Consider the following 19226-nt stretch of genomic DNA (forward strand, 5'->3'; position numbering starts at 1 on the left):
TTATCGAGTGCCCTCATTGGTCATGTGCGCGTTCGTGTGTGTTGGAGGAGGGGCTCTGTGAGGAAGTGGCAGATTTGTTCCGGCTGTGTATTTTCAAATTCTAGCGCACTCGAGCTGGTTTCTCCAAAATGACCGACCCCACCTTTAAGTGTGTATGCAACATTAAGCTAATAGGGGCGTAAAGCCAACCCACATTTTAGTAATGTCGTCATGACCGCAGAAAATCTGGAATAGCTCTGTTGTACCCCCGTTTTTAGAGATATGGGTAAGGAGGAAAAGAGAGAGGGTTGTATTTTCCGACACTTTGTGAGTCTCCTTACACACCGGGGACACGTATTTACGTATAATAAATCAAAAAGTGCATTTTGCCTAATAGGAGCCCTTTAAAGCATGGAGACATGCGATTCTATCTCATCAGTGTTTGTTTAGGTTCCTCTCCTTATGTCCCTGTTACATCCGCTCTGCATTTAAACCATATGAAAGACAAGAACTATCATTAAAAGGATAAAGAATAAAACGGGTTACACACATAATATGTTAAGGGTGTTTTTTTATTGAGAGCACAGCACATACTAGTGAAAATATGCTCCACACAGAGATGTATGCATAGGACCCCGTAAGAGCTTTGACAAATTTAAATGGGACTCCATAATTGCTCACCAATTACTGCGTCTCATTTGATGCATTACATGTTGATGAGGGAAAACAAACAAGTCCTTTTATGGTTCACAATGGGAGGGAGTAAGAGGGCTTTAATATGGCAAATGGTTGTTTAATGTTCGCTGTGAGCAAGTCTCTCCCAATTCCTGCCAGCATATGAAGGACCTTTGTTGCTATAGGGATGGTGTGTCCATGGCAACAATGTTAAGGGACATGTCGTTAAGCAAGCGATACATAAAGTTAATAAGGTCGGGGAAATAAAGGTGATAAACTATGATCAGGGACGGGATTTAATCAGAAACGGGGTCCATGATCAGGGAAACAATAAAAAAAGTAAAGATATTTCTGAAATAAAGCTAATATCAGCAACTTGAGAACCTTAAAGTATGGTTTGTCCAGTATTCGTTCCATAGCCACACTCGCAGAACCAAAAACTACAAAATAAAAACAATATACAAATACTTTTATAAAAATAAATTCTTTTGTATGTTAGTATGGGATCCTCTATCCTACTACAACTATTCATAAATCCTCTTTAAGTCTCTTTAGCTACATAAAAACACCAAAGCAAATGTTCACATTTCTATTAATTCAGATTAAAAACACTTTGAAATATCAAATTGAAAATAAATAAGAAAGTACTTTTGGGATGTTGTTACATTGGTATCCTACAAAACGTGCAAAGATTTGGTGCAAAATAAAAAAAGGAGCCTGAGGTAACATCGGGACTTATGGTAAATGATTAGGGCCACGTGTGTTTACCAAAAGTTAAAAAAAAAATGTAACTGAGATTCAAGAAGTCAGAACCTTGAGAAAAATGTCAGAAAAAACATCTGAAAATTCTGACTTTTAATCAGAATTCCAGAAATTTCACAGAATTCTGAAATTTTTTCTCTGAAATATAAGAAACGAAATTCACTCTTGGTCAGATCTAGAAAAAATAATCACATGTGGCCATAATCCTATTCCGTAGGGACTAATGAGGATACAAAGCTGTTAAAACCTCTCAATTTCAGTTTTATACAAAACAAATTCTTTACGACACAACCTTTCAAATTAAATAGGTGACTTTTTTTAAAGTACATCAGTGCTACAGGTAGCTTGTGTTGAAGTGAAAGCTAGCAAGAATCACTATTTGATCAAAGGGTCTCCTCGAACTTCACCATCCGTCACATTACCAAACTTTCTGTAAGCTCTTAGCAGCCTCAACAAGAATGACCTAAAAAGGTAGAGGAGAAACGCCCATTTCCAGAGATGGACAGTCTCCTCTAAGTAAAGTCATTTTTATCTCTTAAACCACATACATCCACACACATCAAATCACATGCTCTAAAAACATGAACGAGAACTCATCCCTTTCTTCCAGTGACTGAGTAGACCCTCCAGAAAAACGCGGGCTAAAATCCTTGATTATGCGATCAAACATGCAGGGTTTTATGTGATTTTATGCGGAAAGTTGCGAAATATGCGGAAAAAATTAATATTGGGATCTCTTATTTATTTATTCTCTCTCACACACAACCTGCCACTAATGTTAAACCCTTTACTATACAATTAAACACATTCAATCTTTATTTATTGTAAAAGCAATTGGGCTATTTTAATCACACTCTCTCTCTTTCTCACACACACACACACACACACACACACACACTTCTCTGCCTCATTCTGTTTTCATTTACTCGTTCGTTATCTGACCAGCTTCAATCTTGTAGGCTTCTCACCTCGTTTCTTGTAGCCCTCGAAAGGGTTTTGGAGGTCGATGCCTCGGTGAACGTGAGTTGTTTGGCTTTCTTGTCCGCAGCAGCAGAAAGCATTTTGGAATGTTTGAATGAATCAAAGTGGGTCGTCACCGTCGATGTTCTCTTATGCTCCAACACACAGTTGCACGGGGTGCAGAATAGTTTACCCCCACTTTCGTGCAAGACATCGGGGAACTGCTTTTCCCGGTCTTTAGCAGAAATGTTCGGTATGTTCGGTAAATGAGATGGATTCGATTTCTTCATCTTGGTGTTTTCTCTCTCGTGTGAGCTCCACACGTTCACTCTACGGTGTTGTTTACCTTCTGTGATGCGCGAGCTGATGACGTCGCGTCATCATCATCACTACTTCACGTCAAGACGAGTTAACTTTTTTTCCCCTCAACTTTGTGTGGAAAAATGCGGGGATTATGCGGCCTTTTGATAAATATGCGGCCTTTTGATAAATATGCGGCCTTTTGATAAATATGCGGCTTTTTAAAAATCTGCGCCATTTTGCGGTATATTCTGCGATCGCAGAATCGCGTTTTTCTGGAGGGTCTAACTGAGAAGCAGTAAGTAACACATACAGCAAATATTGACCAGTTGGACAACAATAAAAATAAAATCTATCAAAATGAATAATATTGCATTAGGAAACTGTGCTGAACCCAGGTAATGCTGATATGTTAATATGTTCAGATAAATATTGAATACAAACTGCTGGCATTAAGTGAGTTTTCTGCTGTGTTGGAGTCATTGTAAGCGTTATCATTGTTTCATAGGAAAAATAACTCTGTTAAGACTAACTGTGAAAATAAACCCTAAAACTACTCTCAAACCAAACAGTCTAAACGCAGGCAGCTTAACATGTTTCCTGCACTAATCTCAGGACTGTGTTTTCAATTAAGAGGTGGCAGCCGGTGATTAAAAGTCCCCTTGGTGCTCAAGCTCTGTCTCGGTGATGAGATTACTGGCCGTGGGAAAGAGCTGAAACACCAAGAACAGTTAGTCACTTCGAAAGCTGTTGATCATAAAAGGCTCCAGGTGGAAACACACAAACGAGGAGCAGGTCGAGGCTGAAATCAGGCAGAAAACGTGACTCCTTCAGGCTGTGAGGTCGTCCGATGAGGCAGCGAAGTCGGAGCTGCGCAGGGCGTTGGTCTGCGCTCGTCTGCGGGCCAGTCTGGAGTTGGAAGGAGGAGAAAGCCTCATGGAGCAAACGATGCCGCCGACGTCCTCCTGCTGCTCGTCGTGCTGCGACAGCTGCCGGTTGAAGGCGATGGCTTCGGCTGCGAACTGAGTCAGGTCTTTGGTGCTGCTGTTCCTGGAGGAAGAGAGAGGGGGGGGGGGGGTTGTCAGTCCTGTCTTTTTGCCTTTTACTCAAACACACAAGATTTACCGTCTGATCCAAAAATAGTAACAATAGTGTTTAGTCTATGGTTTTAATCTGACTGCTAATAATCTGTAGGACTTTTAAAATGCTACAATTGTGTTTAAATCAACGTATAACTCTTCAATAAAATAGAAATGTCATGTTAAATATTTGTATCCTTAACAGTCATAAGATGATAGAATATCGAGACCTACACGTAAGACAAAACACAGCAAAACCCACAGAACAAAAACAGACACAGAAAAAGTATAAATATTTTTTTTTCAAATAGTCACAACGTTGCATGCTAACCATGTACGTAAATATTATGTTATATGTGTTACCCCATGGTTATAAAACGTACAATCCAAACTCATTAGATAACCTATCCACTGGCAGAAGGGACAGGGTTTGTTAGATTGTATGACTTGACTTTAGAGAGTCTGTCTTACCTCTGCAGAACATGAGGAGTTGGAAGACCTCTCTCTGGTGCGTTCTGTAAATAAAGAAATTGATTAATCGACCTGAAATTATTCAAAAAGAATAGCATTTGATGAAGGACACAGTGTTCTTGTATCCGGAAACAATATTAGAATACCAAGAACAAAACAGCTTATCTAGAGCAGTGTTTTTCAAAGTGGGGGCCCCGACCCCCCGGGGGGCCGCCAGGGGGGTCACGCAAAGTTTGAGGGAAAGGGGGATTTTTTTTTTTTAAGTAACATTTTTTCTCTTTTTTCTTCTTTTTAGATATTAATAACTGCATATCTATCAATCTATGTGTCCTTTGATGCCAATCTTTTAATATTTTTTGTTTTTAAATCACACGACTGCCCTTCAAGCCAATCAGAATCGAGCTGCCGCTATTGAGAATGAAACTGAGTATCTGCTCAGCTTTTGGAGCAAGTGAATACTTCGCTCTGCAGCTGGATGAGAGCACGGATGTAGAACATTTTGCAAAATTGCTTGCATACATCAGATTTATTTAAACTTTGTTGAGGAAATATTATTTTGCAAAGCACTGGAAGGTAGGACCACATGAAGAGACATTTTCCAAGTTTTAGATGAGTAAATCATCTCAAATGGACTTGACTGGTCTCGTTGTGTGGGTGTTAATATTACTGTTGAATATTATATATAATATTAAAAAGGCATAAATAAATTTCAAAAATGCTAAAAATATATGTTAATTGTTCATATTACTGTTGAAAATTATATAATATTATAAAGACAGAAATCAATTTAAAAATGCTTTAAAAATATGTTTACTGTTGATATTACTGTTTAATATTGTGTTAAGAATGTTTATAACATAAGACACAATGAATGTAATGAATGACAAACAAAAGATAAATACACGTTTTTTTTAGAAGAATAACTGATTATTAATTATGAATACAAATATATATTAAGAAAATGTATAAAGCTGTATAATTAAATTTGTCATATTTTCTATCATAATGTAATACAAACAAATTGCAACAGGGGGGTCCCCGCCAGAGGATAATGCTATATGGGGGTCCTTGGCATGGCAAAGTTTGGGAACCCCTGATCTAGAGCACGGATATAACATTACTCACCCCCTGCACCCAGGGGTGCTTGAGGACCTGAGCAGCACTGAGGCGCAGAGTGGCGTCCCGGACCAGCAGCTTGGATATGAGATCCTTCGCGCCCCCCGTGATGCGATCCCAGTCCTTGTCTGGAAACTCATACTTGCCCTGCTGGATGCTCTCAAACAGGTGACTCTGAGGAGAGAATACGACGCAACATTAGGGCTGAACGATTAATCGATTTTAAATCGAAATCGCAATTTCAAATGATGCGATTATCAAATCGCAAAGCCTGTGATTTTTTTGTTCATCTTGTGTGTCAGTCATCCACACCAATCAGAAGTGCTGTGCTCCACACGTGCCAGCCATTGTTAACCAATCAGAAGTGGCCCATGATAGAAGGTGATAGACAGATTGATCCAATCACCTGCCAAGTGCTTTTGAAAGTGCCTGCCCTTTCCAAATGGCTTCCAATGGAGCTTTAGATGGTTTGGTGAAACAAACCGTCTGATTCAGGTTAGTGATGCTCCATCACATGTTTCTATGACAGGGTGAATCTTAAACTGAAGCTTGACTTTAAAGCAACCCAACGGAAGTTTCATGTAACTTTAGTTCTTTCACTCGTAGCTCGGGCTGCGGGGGTGCTAGAGACGGGAGCACGTTGATGCGACCTTCCAAGCCGGAGATATGGCTGTATTTTACAATAAACTTCAGTTGGGTCGCTTAAAAACAAATATCGCAAATAGAATCGCAATATCTGTCAAAGAAATCGCAATTAGATTATTTCCTGGTTTTGTTATTCTCGTGTGGGGAATAAGAACAGCAATAAAGACCGCCATTCAAGTGCCTGTATGCAAGTGACTGTTATTTTGTATATATTGATTGTTGTGCTTTTATTTAGGTCTTAGTGTGTGCATAAGTATAAATGTGTCTTTTTGATTGTATATATATATATATATGCAGGTATATACATATTTGCATACATGTTTTTTATATATATTTGTTTTTGTATTCAGGATAGTGGGAAACGGTATTTAGATCCCTCGGTCTGTGTCTGTACACACAAACTGAAAGATTGACAATAAAGTTGACTTTGAAGTGGTGGTGACTAAATACTGATGAGAACTAAGACCCAGAATTAAGTTCTTATCATGCGATACCCATATGCAGTCACACCTAAATCAAGCTATACAGACACTTACTTAATGGTTTAAAGATTACCCTTAGATTAGACTAGATTTAGAGGCATGTTGACGATGACCAGCAAAGTGTTGGGCAACACAGAAACTGCAGCTTGCAGATATTATTTATAGCGGATACACCATCTTGTTGCTAACTATATCATATGCATAGCGCAACCCATGCATAAAAAGCTTCTAGGAACCAAGGGGATCTTAAGGTCTGCTTTTTGTGTGACTCACAGTTCCAAACCCACAGAGTTTCATCCCACAATAAGACTGTGAAGCACCTGCACTTTTGAAAGAATATCCATAACATTCATCTGTTTGCAACTTACAAATGATTTATCTAATATATCATATTCCAATTACTTGTATGTAGGGTTGCCAGAAACTGACCATGATCAAAATCGATTATTCGGCAGCCCTGGCGAATAATAATCGATTATTCGAGTGGTAGGAGTGTCACATGTCAGTGTGTACGGAGGAGGCCATGCGTACCTGGCAGGTTCTGCAGGTTTCCCCCCGGTCCCAGCCACAGTCTGAGCCGCAGTGTCCTGTGAAGGGGGGGCTGCCGCTCAGCAGGATGTAGAGGATGACCCCGAGGCTCCAGAGGTCGCAGCGTTTGTCGTAGAAAGAGGCCTCGTCGGTGAACACCTCCACGACTTCTGGAGCCATGTACTCTGCCGAGCCACACTGAGGGAGGAAAGAAGTAAAGATCTTTACTCTGGCTTCCTGTCGAAGATGAATTTACTTCAAAATACTGCTGCTGGTTTTATAAATGGTTTATGCGACATTATGAACCATCAAGAACCCTCAGGTCTTCGGGGTCTTCTTTTATCCCAGAGTTAAAATATAAACATGGAGAATCGTCGGTGAGTTATTGTGCTCCATATATCTGGACTAAACTATCAGAAAACGGCTTTAACTCTCACTTCTTTTAGATCAAGGCTGAAGACCTTTTCCTTTTTGCTGCTGCGTTTCATTACATCAAATAACTATTCATATCCTACACTGCACTGTTGCTTTTATTCTTGTATTTCATACCCGTCTTATTTAACCCATTTTAATTGTGTTATCACTTGGCTTTTAATTACTGTTTTTAGATGTAATTTCTTAAAATGTTTTTGTAAAGCCATTTCAGTTCATCGTAGTTGAAATGTGCTGTATAAATACATTTAAGCAATCTATAGGTGTGTGTGTGTGTGTGTGTGTGTGTGTGTGTGTGTGTGTGTGTGTGTGTGTGTGTGTGTGTGTGTGTGTGTGTGTGTGTGTGTGTGTGTGTGTGTGTGTGTGTGTGTGTGTGTGTGTGTGTGTGTGTGTGTGTGTGTGTGTGTGTGTGTGTGTGTGTGTGTGTGTGTGTGTGTGTGTGTGTGTGTGTGTGTGTGTGGACTGTTACCGGGGTGGTGAGCTCTGGAGTGGTGATGGGGGTACAGGCACTGCTGAGCTTCACTCCACTCCCCAAGTCAAAATCACAGATCTTTACAGGGGACACCTGAGGGAAGAAACCATGATATTCTTATTCCTCTAGCAACAACTCATGTCCTTCTGATAGCTGCCTGTCGTTTAAAAAAGCCACTTACCCGATCGGTGTATTCACAAAGGATGTTCTCTAGCTTAAGGTCTCGATGGGCAATGCCTGCAGAAAAGAACATTGTTGTTACCATGACAAAATGAAAAATAGAGGTCTGCAGCTTGTCTCTTTGGACTTTCACAGGAAAGCTGATTGGATGTCGGCAAACCTTTAGTGTGTAGGAAGTCCAGAGCTTGGGCGATGTCCCTGACGACCTTACTGGCCTCCAGCTCGTCAAAGTACTTCCTGTTCTGGATGTGTGTCAGAATGGAGCCTTAATGAAGAGAAGACAAGCAGTGTGTTTGTAATAAATCATATGAAGAGCCCAGAGTACACCGATGTAATTGTTGAGCTATTTATTTACACTTACCACCACACAGCTTTTCAAACACCAAATAAAAGCAGGAGTTGTCCTCGAAGAACTGGATCAATTCCAAAATGTTTCTGAATCAAGATATTTACAAATGTTAGAATATTTTTTATTCTATGTTGTTTTGTAATGTAGGTTAAAAAAAAAATTATAAAATGCACTCACTTGTTTCCTTGACACTGGTAGAGAGTCTCTACTTCTCTAAAGACTCTGCTGCGACTGTGCCCGGCACTCTTTTCTACAATCTTTGAAACACAAAACATTACATTGTTTTTTAAAAGCCTTAGCATTTATGCAAACCCAGGCATGATTTACTTCATCTATGCTATACTGTGTCATACTATGCTATTTTGTCATACGGTCTTTCCACATTAATTACTATATCATTTTTCAATATAGATTTAAACAAAACAAACTTTATTAACTTAATCACAGATAAGGTTTTAACTGAATACGGTCATTCAGCGTTGCCGTCATTTGACGCCCTTAAACTCGGAACGCCCTGAACTCGAGCCGAGGGCGTCCAAAAAAAAAAAAAAATCGAGAGAAGATCGAGTTTTTATCGCTTGAAATGACGAAAAGGACAAGGACATCCCTCTGTGCGAGGGGCAAAAGAGTCTGGTGGGATTATTTTTGCCGCCACAAAGCGTGTTCCTGTGACGGAAAGCGTACTGCCGGCGAGCCTTGACGGGGGGTGCTAGTGGAGCACGCGCGTGAACTGCGAGCGCCGGAGCCTCGCAGCGGCGAAACTGAGGCTCCGTGGTAAAATGAAGATATTATATATTTATGCATTGTGTGTATTATTAATGGAACTTTTGTATATTATGTATTGCTCAAATAATTTTAAATAAAGTTTTCAACAACTTGGGGTGGACGCCCTCAGCCCTGGTCTGGCGGAAACGCTGCGGTCATTGCTGTATACAGTGGTATGAAAGATTATAGTGCCTATTTTAGGTATTGAAAGGTAACAACATGGGCTTATCTAATCTTATTATTTACTTAACATATTCCTAACATTAGATCCTTTGATCTAGATTCTGTGTGAAGGTCGCCGGAATTTGATAATGGTTGTGTTATTATGGAAGAGCAGGACACATCCATAACACAATAAAATACAGGGCAACAAGAACAGAAAGTGCATACAAGGAGCCGTCTAAGGATTTCCTAAATCATAAAAGGAAATGTCTGACTTTGTTACAAACAGAATATTCTCACTCACCTTCACAGCATACTCATATCCATTCTGCAGACTTATGCATCCCTGAACTTTAGCAAAAGCCCCCCGACCGAGCACCTCATCCGTCAGTTTGTAGAGATCTGAAGAAAGAGTCACATATAAGACTGCAGAAGGGGCTTGTGTTTTTTTGTACGCGTTACAATATTTTCAGCTTCACTACCATCAAAAGTGCCTGTGGAGCTGTCTGTCGCTCTGGTTCTTTTCTTCTTCTTTCTTTTAGCTGCATCTGGGATATTCACCGGCTGGCTTTTCTCAATTTCTGTAGCAACACAAAAGAAGTGCAAGCAAATGAGTAAAAACAGCACCGACTTTGCCAGTGGGTTACTGTATGCACCGTTAGTTTCTTTAGTTCCAGAGCTGTTCTGAACCATAGAGCTGTCGTACCTGCTGGGCCCGGGGAGAGGGGCTGTCTCTGCTCTGAAACGACCCCGTTCTCCTGAGCTGCCTCACAGCTCTGCCCCACTTGGCCCACAGCCAGGGAGTTACCCTGAAACACAGAGAAGAGGCCGGGGGGGGGAGAGGGAGAGTGAAGCCAGAGAGATCCATGGTGGTACAGTGGAGAAAACACCCGAAGAAATACATTATTCTCTGACTGTTTTCACTGTTAAACTTTGAAAACGCTTTCCACTAACACATCTTCTCTGACAAAAGTGACATCATTTCATTATCGGAAAAATAACTACTATTCCAAGTATCTAATCTTATCTTTTCACCTGTGGCAACCTGCCAACACAGTGAGCTGTTGAGAATACAGGAAGACACATGCCTTATCTCACCCTGGATATTAGCGGAGTGCATGACTCATAGAGAATGATGAAACTTCACTATTTCGGTAAAGTTGATAACCTTGTGTGTAAAAAAACTTCCTGGAAACTTGATAGTTTTCATCACATGTTGGGGGAAGTTAAATGTTGAGAAAGCACCAGTGTTCAAAGCTGAAAGTGTCTTACCTGGAGAGAGTGCTGGAAGGTTTGCAACTCTGTCATCATGCTGTGCCTCACCATGTCTGCCAACTGAGAGCACATCACAAACACTGAGTTAGTCTGGAACAGCCTACATCAGAAGAGACAGAGATATTTAGTGTCCACGATGAAAAGTATTTTAAAACTGGTGGGAAGTCAGAGAATTTGATCAATGAAAAGTTAAAAAACGGTTTCCCCTTTCTGTTAAAATGTTGTTTTGGTTTGTTCGAGGATAGACAATAACATAATAAAGTTAATGTTGATTAGCTTTAGCTAAGAGATATGTATTAGTCTTCTGTTCGCTTTTTTTTTTATCCTACGTGATAAAAGCTCGAAGTAATAGGACTTACATATTTCGCTTACGGTTTATGTCCTAAAACTCGGTAATGTTAGTTATCAAGTATTTACTGACAGCCAGCAATGCAGCCACATTGTTAACCTACTTAACATTAGCACTGTTGTTACACATATAGACACCCTTAACAAGAGGAAACAATGCGTACAACATTAACAATACCATCATGTAAACTAGAGTTAGCGTATACCGCTGACTCTTTGTTTAACCCGGTGTTATTGTCATTAGCTGGGGCTAGCTATTAGGTGCTAAACTAGGTTTACTATACGATTTACGCTAATTCAATAGTTTGTCATTTTAAAAAACAGTGAAGTTTTAGTCAAAACGAAAACATACATGCTATAATACCCTTCTCACCTGCCCTCTGTGTCCAAACCAGCCGAATCCCGTATGTCAAAGCGTCTCACAGCTGATGTAAGCATCCATCGCTAGCTGACATCGATCAAACACACAGCAGTGACGCGCAGGGCGGGAAATAACACCAGCAGATGTATTCCTCGCCCCTTTCTGAAGATCCGCTTCTCCCATTGGTCGAAAATAGGGATATCACCACGTCACCTCGCTTGACTGCCCGCCGCACCCGCCGCCCCCAATCCACGTACGAGTTATTTTAATACATCAGTGACGTAATGGGGATTTTGTGTGCATGATGTGGCATTTATTTACAAATGCAGAGGTTTGGCAGGTCAGCAGTATTTAGGAATTACGACTCATGGCACAAACCCACAACCTTTCATCATTATTATGTTTTTATAGTTTATACTTGTCTTCACTTATGTGGTACAATTCTTGGTTTAAACCAGAATATAGACCTAACTAAACCGTTAAAGAAAGTATCTTATTGTAAATCGCTTTGGATAAAAGCGTCAGCTAAATGCAATGTAATGTATGAGAATACATTTCCTTTTGATATATTTTCAATTTCAGAGTTGACTAATGATGACAGGCTACACACTAAATGTTAGCCCAATGATTTGTACACATTTTTGTGGTGCGGTAAACAAAAAAAACACATTTTCAAAACCATTTACTGTTTTTAGGCTGCTTTATGTTCAAAGTATTGAAAAAGACATCACATAAAATACAAACATTCATTCAACAAAACAAGATCCAACACTGTATTTAAAAAGGCGAAACATACATGCACAGGACGGAAACAAAATTAGTACATGAAATGTATTATAAACCAAAACACAAAGTCCTAAGATAATGTCATCAAACAGTAAACAAGTAAAAATCTCTTGGTACAAGGCCACCATGTGAAGAAGTGTGGTATTAAGTTGATACTCTGAGTAGCTTAAAAACGACTCATACAACTTTATGTAAAAGTGTTCATTGTTTAGAGATTTTTCGATGCCGACGATTTCTAACGGGGCTCAGATAACGTGCAAATGTAAACTCATTTTGTCCATTTGGTTTTATTTAGTTGCATATCTTCTCTGTCATCTCCTTCTGAAAAGAAAAGAAAAGGACATGTTTAACACATCACATTAATACTGTACAATAAGGTCAATGATTGTTATGAAGTTCAATATACTCTTTTAATTAACATTATTAGTTATTGTGATTGCAACAACTGCAGAGCTGCATTACAGTACGTGCTACAGACGGATAAAACAGAGTATTACCATTAAATATTTTCATAGTGTGGTACATCAATTTCTCATCCCTGTTTCCCTCTGAGATGGAATTACACAGCCCACGCTCCATAATGACAATAACTGAAGCCTTTTATTGAAGCTCTATTTGCTCTATTTGCTCATTTGTGATGGAGGTAGATTTGTTGGGAAAAGGAAACCAATATTAAAACTACCTCATTACATGACTGCACAAAGTCAGCTACTTTTCTTTTAAGACATTTTGCTTCAAATTCAAACATTTGCTATAAAGTAGGTCATATTTTTCATTAAGAAAAATCTGGAAACAATTCGTTTCTAATGCAAAATTAGTGTAATCCAAGAAGAGGAAGTCTATGTGTTTCAGACCAAAATATATATATTTTTTTCCTTTTGCCCGCATGTGCACTAGCTGGGCAAACCCACTGACATTAGGATAAATCGAAAACATCATCCAACAAGCTGCACATTAATGTATCGATGGCACGGTGGCCGGTGACACTGACAGTCCTCCCAACTTGAATCATCCATCTGATCCACTTTCTGCTGCTCCCTGTCGTCGCCCTCACACATTATAATAAGGTTGCTCTTTTGTCTCACCAGCGGCTCCAGTTCAGAGTGATCAATGAGGTTGAACTCTGAGATGAAGTAGTAGTAGTGCTTGTAGCAGGTATTGATGTGGGCCTCTGCGCCCATGCTGCAGATGCTGTCAAAGTGATGGATGTAAACATGCACAAACACCCGGAATAGACGGCTCAGGATCTTCTTGCACACCTGCTGGAAGTTCTTTGGGAAGGGTACACCTGTTGTGAAGAAAGGAGAGATGTGTTACACTAATGAGACATTGTTTCATTGAATGTTAATCAAAACAGTAATCGATTTCTACACCATCAAATAATTTTTTTTGCAGATGTTATATTCTGTAAGTCATGTGATTTCCCTTCAACAGCATCAGTCATTGAGTGCTAGGCAGTGTCTTAATGAAATCAGATGTTCATGGACAATGTATTAATGTGACAAGAAGTTATCCTGACACAGCCTACTTTCCATTAATGGCTCAAAAAAAGTGGATATAAAAGAAAAAAGATATAACCTTCTCTTATATCTAATCTTATATTATCACCTTTTTTTAATATAACATTTAAAATTACACATGTTGTACCTGCAAGAGGCCCCAGTCACTCAGTCACTTACAGGTGCCATAGAGTGTCATATACAACTGATAGAAGCCTATGTTAGCTGAAACACTCTTTTACATTAACTGTTATTCAACAAAAAAATACAAATGTGTTTTTGAGGAAATGATGACGAATATGTGTTAGTGGATGTTTTGCAGATTTACTGGAAGATATGCAAAACCTGGAGAAAATTCCCACTGAATTGTTACAACAAGTATTGGGGAAAAAGTCTATTTGTTGCCCCTTCATGTGGTTGTAATACATAATGAAATCTACTGAATAAAAGAAAGGCACCAAGCCTAAAATAACACATTTAAGGATCACTTTGTAGGATTGATGTGTCATGAAGCGACTTAAACCACTATGTTTTCTTAACAGTGAAAAACTAAAACAAATCCTTTAAGTAATCGCATCCATGAAGGGCTGTGTGGTTCGCCAGACAAAAACAGTTTGGTAGCCATTGTTTCTCTATCCACTCATTTTCTGTCCCTATGTATTCCTGCTGAGGCTCATGAAGTGTGCACATATACACACTGGGTACATTCTAGGGAAACACCCTTTTAAAATTGCGCATATAGCATAGCCATTTCGACAGTTGGGCAATTTTGACTTATTCTTTTGGCTTGATTTCTGGTCTATTGACAGTAGTGGAAACCAGAACTCCCTGATGTAAGTCGTGTAAACTCCATGCAGAGACCTTTTTGATTCTCCCCTCCATTATGCTAATTGTCAAATCTGGTGCTGAGATAAAATACCACCTGAAGCGCACATGCAATCTCCTCTAAATGTCAAGATCATTGTTTAATTAACCTCTGCTTGAACTCGTCGTCCCATGTGAGATGTTAATGAAGGGGAACAGCATTGATGCAGTGCCGGCAGCAATCAGTCATGTATTATGTTACACACTCAATAATAGCCTTCATTTGTAGACTCCTCACACACCTACTCTGGTGGGGAAGATGTTTTCATTATTGATGAGCGACTCTATCCAGTCCATCAGCAGGTTCATGTACTTGAGCGCGGGCAGCTTGGTGGGTTTCTTGTAGTCGCCACCGTCCTGCCACCTGTACTCGTACCTCAGCCCGCCAGACATGATGGGACACGTGCGCTCGGAGCAGTATTCGCTCACCGTGCCATAGATCAGGTTGATCCTGTTGAAGAAATCCACCACATGAACTGCGACCCAATCGCTGATGTTCTCTCCCTCTGGCAGCTGGACCACTTTCCTCAGGTCTAAGCCGGACTTGAGCGAGGCCTGGGCCTTCTTGTAGAGTTCAAAGCGCTGGGTGCCCGGTTCAAACCTCTTCCTGGGCCTGAATGTCTTGTCTTTGCTGAACACTTGTCCAAGGCACAACGCCATTGACTCCCCTCAGATAAGGGGAGAATGAGCTCTCCAGAATAACAAGCAGTTTTTGAGGATAAAGAGGGACCTTCGTGAGAGATGGAAACCAGACTCGGAAATCAGGTCACGGGAGGTCAGCGTCTGTCATGTAAAGATTGCGGGGAGCAGTTGTTTGCTGTGAAGAAGAAGAACAACATAAGAAGCCTTTTCACTTGCTGTCAATCCACTGCTTCAGGTCAGTGACCACAAATGGCAGATGACCGAAACAACCAAGGTCTAACAACAAGCAGAACATATCATTGTCAGATTGTTTTCAAAGAGGCCAAACAAACCGTGAAGTGACATCATACATTTCCCAAACATTTGCGAGTACTAGATCATTCAGATGACACATACTGCTGCAGCACAAAACACTGTGACTTATCGCAAATGTGCAATTATTGCATCCACTGCTCGGTGTGGCCAAGAATATCATATCATAAGACTTTCAATGGCACCCATGGAAGAAAATAGCAACAGTTTAAATCGGATGTTGTAAAATCTCATGTCACTAAGGTCAAGCATAATTTAGAAAATGAATGGCATGCTGCGACAACCATTTCTAAAGAGCAGCATGAGAGAAAATAGTCCACAGTTAACGCTCTGACGCAGATCCTGACAGATGAAAATAAAGAAACTTGAGGTTTGCTGTGTGACAACTAATGGAAAGCACAGTGTCGGTTCCCCGTCTTGGAAACTAGTTTTGGTATTAAAAAGACGCCCAAAATAGGATTGAAAAGTGATTTAGTTTTTTTCCAATAGCTATTTACCATCTGGCAGATGATTCACATGGTTCAGGAGCATGCCCTCACTACATATTATGTAATTCACAACTTTTATTGTTATGATTGTAAAAGAGAATGTTTTAGTATAGGAAAATAAGGTGGGAGGTTTTTTAGTAATAAATTCAGGGTCAACGGGTTACATTTAATTGTTACAGTTGTTTGTTTCCATTCCGTTATTTAGATAACTGTGTGATATTTCTCCTCCACATAATTGACACTCCAGTCACATTCAAGTGAGTGTGGTTGCAACACGATACTATATCCGCATTTGTGTCCTGCTTTTTTCTGCTGCCGGTCTCAGTGTTTCCTGTGGCTGTTTCTCTGTGATCGAGATAAGCAGACGTTCTGTCTCTGCTTCAGTGATAGACTGAGCAGCACTGACACTCGGGTTTGTTGTGAATGTCTTTTGACCTCAGTTCAGACAACACAAACTCCTCACATGTCAAGCTTATGGTTTGAATTGGTTAAAGGTTCATTTGTTGGTATTGCAAAAGAGTTGTGCAATGAAAAGTCCCTTTGTGCTTCGAAGAGAAAACAATAGCAAAAGTGTCCTGTGACCATTGGGCTCTGGTTACTCTTATTATTTGAAGAAAGTAGCAGTGATTTGAAAAGCAAGCAGCATTTGACATTTGAGTCGAGTACTTTTCTTTCCACTAGCTTTCACAGTGTGTCTGATCTCAGTTGAATACTCACCACTGGGGGAGCATGAATACGTGGTCATGAGATAGCTCTTAATGTGTGCATAACAAAAGAGCTTGAGGAGGGATCTTAGTTACAGTGTCATTCAGCACTCCTTTCAGGGAGGCACAGTTTCAGACAGAAAATTAAACCTGGACACTTTTTGTACTGAACACATTATAGGTTTGTACAAAAAGTGACAGCATGTGTGACTTCTTTGCATCACTTCACGTCTCTCCCTGCATGCCTCAACAGCCTGTGACTGAAGCATGTCTGATCACGCACTGTTGGCATACTTTCCTGAGCTTTTCAGGATTTTGCTCCAGCAGACACAACTCAATCCCTCTCAGGAAACAGAAATGCAAATGAGAAAGAAGACAAGGTTACAAGTAAGCAGAAACAAAGGAAGAGGCAGATCAAAAACAATAGAGAATGGAAAAAGCTGTCTGCACTGTACCTGGCTTCAATCCTACATCGGAGGAATGTGGTGGGAAGTTCAGGGAGGATTCAGGCGTCGGAGCCCTGGACTTTAGACTCCCTGCAGGACAGCTCCAGCTGATCTGCCCCCTTCGAGCTCCTCTGGATCCTCTCCCTCTCCCACTAGCAGACCGAGAGGCTCCAACTTCACTCACAGACAAGAGAGAAAAAGTTGTTTGGCTTCTCTTCCTGCAGATGATGTCACATCCTGACTTTGCCTTCTGGGCTCTGTCCGCCTGTGGGGGTGTGTGTGTTGAGGACCTATAAATTGAAAGAGTAGAAGGGCTGGAAAAGCCCCCCAACTCAGCCCCTCCCGTTTTTCCATTTCTTTTCTTTCCTTCTCATCCTGTAGACGAAGGCAGCCAGTCCCACTGAAGGACAGCCCTCTGTTAAAGGTCCTGAGAAAACCACCCCTCCTCTGAAGCCACATATAGGACCGAAGGAGTGGAATGATCCCACAAATATTTCTGGATGTTTGGCAGTCGATGTTGCTCTTTTTTTGTGAACTCTCAATAACATGTCATTTACATTCTTGGCCTTTTTAAAGATATTTTCAAGAACTTAAAAAACTCTTGTCGGCGAAATGCATAATCCAAAAATGCATTCAAATCATGAGCAAAACCTGCATGTTTGACTAACATTGGTGTATCTCCTGGTGCCTGGGGGGTTAGTGTTCAAGTGAAAGCTGCCCTGAATGTTCCCTCTGTCTTAAAGGTGAATGCCACAACAATGAAGAGGGTGTCTGTTTCTCTGCTGTGTAAATGTACCACAACCTGCAAAAAGAAGCTGTCTAGCCCTGTTTTGTTTTGACCTTTCATATGTTGTTGTAGGGAGCCTCTGGAGCAGAAATGAAAGAGTTTTAAAAATGGTTACGTTTTGGTAAGTTGTTAGGGAAATGTTGTAATATTGCAACGTTGTCCTTATAGGTGGGAGCAGAATTTCTGCATTTCTACTCACATTTTCTGAATAAATATATTGAACAACTAAGGGTTAATTTGCAGGATTGATTGCTTACTTAGCCCTATATCAGTATATAGCATGAATAATAATCACACATTACTCATATTTGTTATGAATAATCATTTATCATTTATTAAGTCGCTTTTGATAAAAGCATCAGCTAAATGCAATGTAAAGTAAAGTAAGGCAATGGTAGTCCCAAAAACAGTTCCTGTCGTCGGAAAAAGCACAGATGATTTGCCTCTTATCTTGATTGCATTTGACTTTATTTGGTTTGAAGCATTTAGAAAAGAGAGAAAGTGAAAAATGTATTGCTTAATGTTTGATTACATACATATAGGCTAGTCAAACGTGTGATCGGAAGAAGTCTTAAAAACCACATGATTATGATGTGTTTTATAATGTATGTATGTACACATATGAATACATGTTAATATCTGTATATTTTGTTGAAATATTATTTTATACGTTTTTGCATCATATATTTACTCTGCTTTCTGGAAACTTCAGAAAAATGGACATGGGGGAAAAGAAAGCGGTGAAAAGTTGCAGTAAGCCAATATATCCACTTGGGGTCACCATGACTGTAATTATGAGACTTTCGTGCTGTTGGTAGAAATTTGGTATCAATGCTTTATACTGCTATATATTCGAAGAAAGAAAGCAGTTTAAAATCTAGTATTAGTTTTATTTTTGTTCTCCCTGTTTGGCTCTGCATGTTTTAGTTTCTGTTTCCTTTTGATCCACTGTGTTATGTTATCTATTTAAATGTATGATGTACATTATTCATTTGTAATTGGATTGCTTTTTTTTATGTATGTGAAGGAAACTAACAATTGTTTAAAAATAAAAAGCATATATAGTCGAGGAGAAAGCAGAGGACTATGGCAATAAACTAATAAACTAAGCTTGCAAAACTCAATAATAAGGTATATAAAGAGCCCCTGTTTAAAAAACGAGTTAACATACAAACAAGTAGTGATCTTGCCAAAATATCTGAACTGTATAGTGCCATGGAAGATTTAAAAAAAAAAACTTGACAACATTAACAGGAAGCATGGACGTCCTGCTGCAGCCTTTGTTCTCTACTTTGTGTTACTGCAATTGCCTGAAGATGTGCAACAGGAGGAAGTGCAACCAGTCTGGCTCATTTTG

The 19226-nt window shown here is 39.9% G+C and overlaps 2 protein-coding genes across 3 annotated transcripts; both read right to left on the reverse strand.

The window, feature by feature from the left end:
* Positions 1-533: 533 nt before the first annotated feature.
* On the reverse strand, positions 534-11448 carry mknk1 (MAPK interacting serine/threonine kinase 1). Of its 2 annotated transcripts, none has more exons than XM_034081085.2 (14): positions 11354-11448; positions 10630-10732; positions 10064-10166; positions 9840-9938; positions 9662-9759; positions 8608-8687; positions 8443-8516; positions 8242-8346; positions 8083-8138; positions 7899-7994; positions 7001-7195; positions 5352-5516; positions 4227-4270; positions 534-3726 (listed from the first exon to the last, which is right to left on the reverse strand). In XM_034081085.2, exons 1-14 carry the CDS (start codon positions 11416-11418, stop codon positions 3507-3509), a joined length of 1503 nt encoding a protein of 500 aa, XP_033936976.1. In that variant the 5' UTR covers positions 11419-11448; the 3' UTR covers positions 534-3506. The 2 variants fall into 2 exon arrangements, with proteins under 2 accessions (XP_033936976.1, XP_033936977.1); XM_034081086.2 differs by having other exon boundaries at positions 10630-10692; positions 11354-11444.
* Positions 11449-12022: 574 nt separating this feature from the next.
* mob3c (MOB kinase activator 3C) lies at positions 12023-17348 on the reverse strand. The gene is made up of 4 exons (XM_034081605.2): positions 17092-17348; positions 14733-15307; positions 13213-13415; positions 12023-12448 (listed from the first exon to the last, which is right to left on the reverse strand). The coding sequence occupies exons 2-4, from the start codon at positions 15148-15150 to the stop codon at positions 12419-12421; spliced, it is 651 nt and encodes a 216-aa protein (XP_033937496.1). The 5' UTR covers positions 15151-15307; positions 17092-17348; the 3' UTR covers positions 12023-12418.
* Positions 17349-19226: the final 1878 nt, after the last annotated feature.

Source organism: Pseudochaenichthys georgianus, chromosome 4 (genome assembly GCF_902827115.2).
Source record: "Pseudochaenichthys georgianus chromosome 4, fPseGeo1.2, whole genome shotgun sequence".
Taxonomy (NCBI): domain Eukaryota; kingdom Metazoa; phylum Chordata; class Actinopteri; order Perciformes; family Channichthyidae; genus Pseudochaenichthys; species Pseudochaenichthys georgianus.

Bases quoted from the DNA above. Each gene is read 5' to 3' on its own strand.
- mknk1 (XM_034081085.2), bottom strand. From the start codon at position 11,418: ATGCTTACATCAGCTGTGAGACGCTTTGACATACGGGATTCGGCTGGT. The intron at 8,688-9,661 runs GTGAGTGAGAAT...TGTGTTTCAAAG, and splicing joins GATATGAGTATGCTGTGAAG to ATTGTAGAAAAGAGTGCCGG. The intron at 8,347-8,442 runs GTAAGTGTAAAT...CTCTTCATTAAG, and splicing joins GTTTGAAAAGCTGTGTGGTG to GCTCCATTCTGACACACATC.
- mob3c (XM_034081605.2), bottom strand. From the start codon at position 15,150: ATGGCGTTGTGCCTTGGACAAGTGTTCAGCAAAGACAAGACATTCAGG. The intron at 13,416-14,732 runs GTGTGTGAGGAG...TCTTCACAACAG, and splicing joins CATCTTCCCCACCAGAGTAG to GTGTACCCTTCCCAAAGAAC. The intron at 12,449-13,212 runs GTGAGACAAAAG...TTTTCTTTTCAG, and splicing joins ACTCTGAACTGGAGCCGCTG to AAGGAGATGACAGAGAAGAT.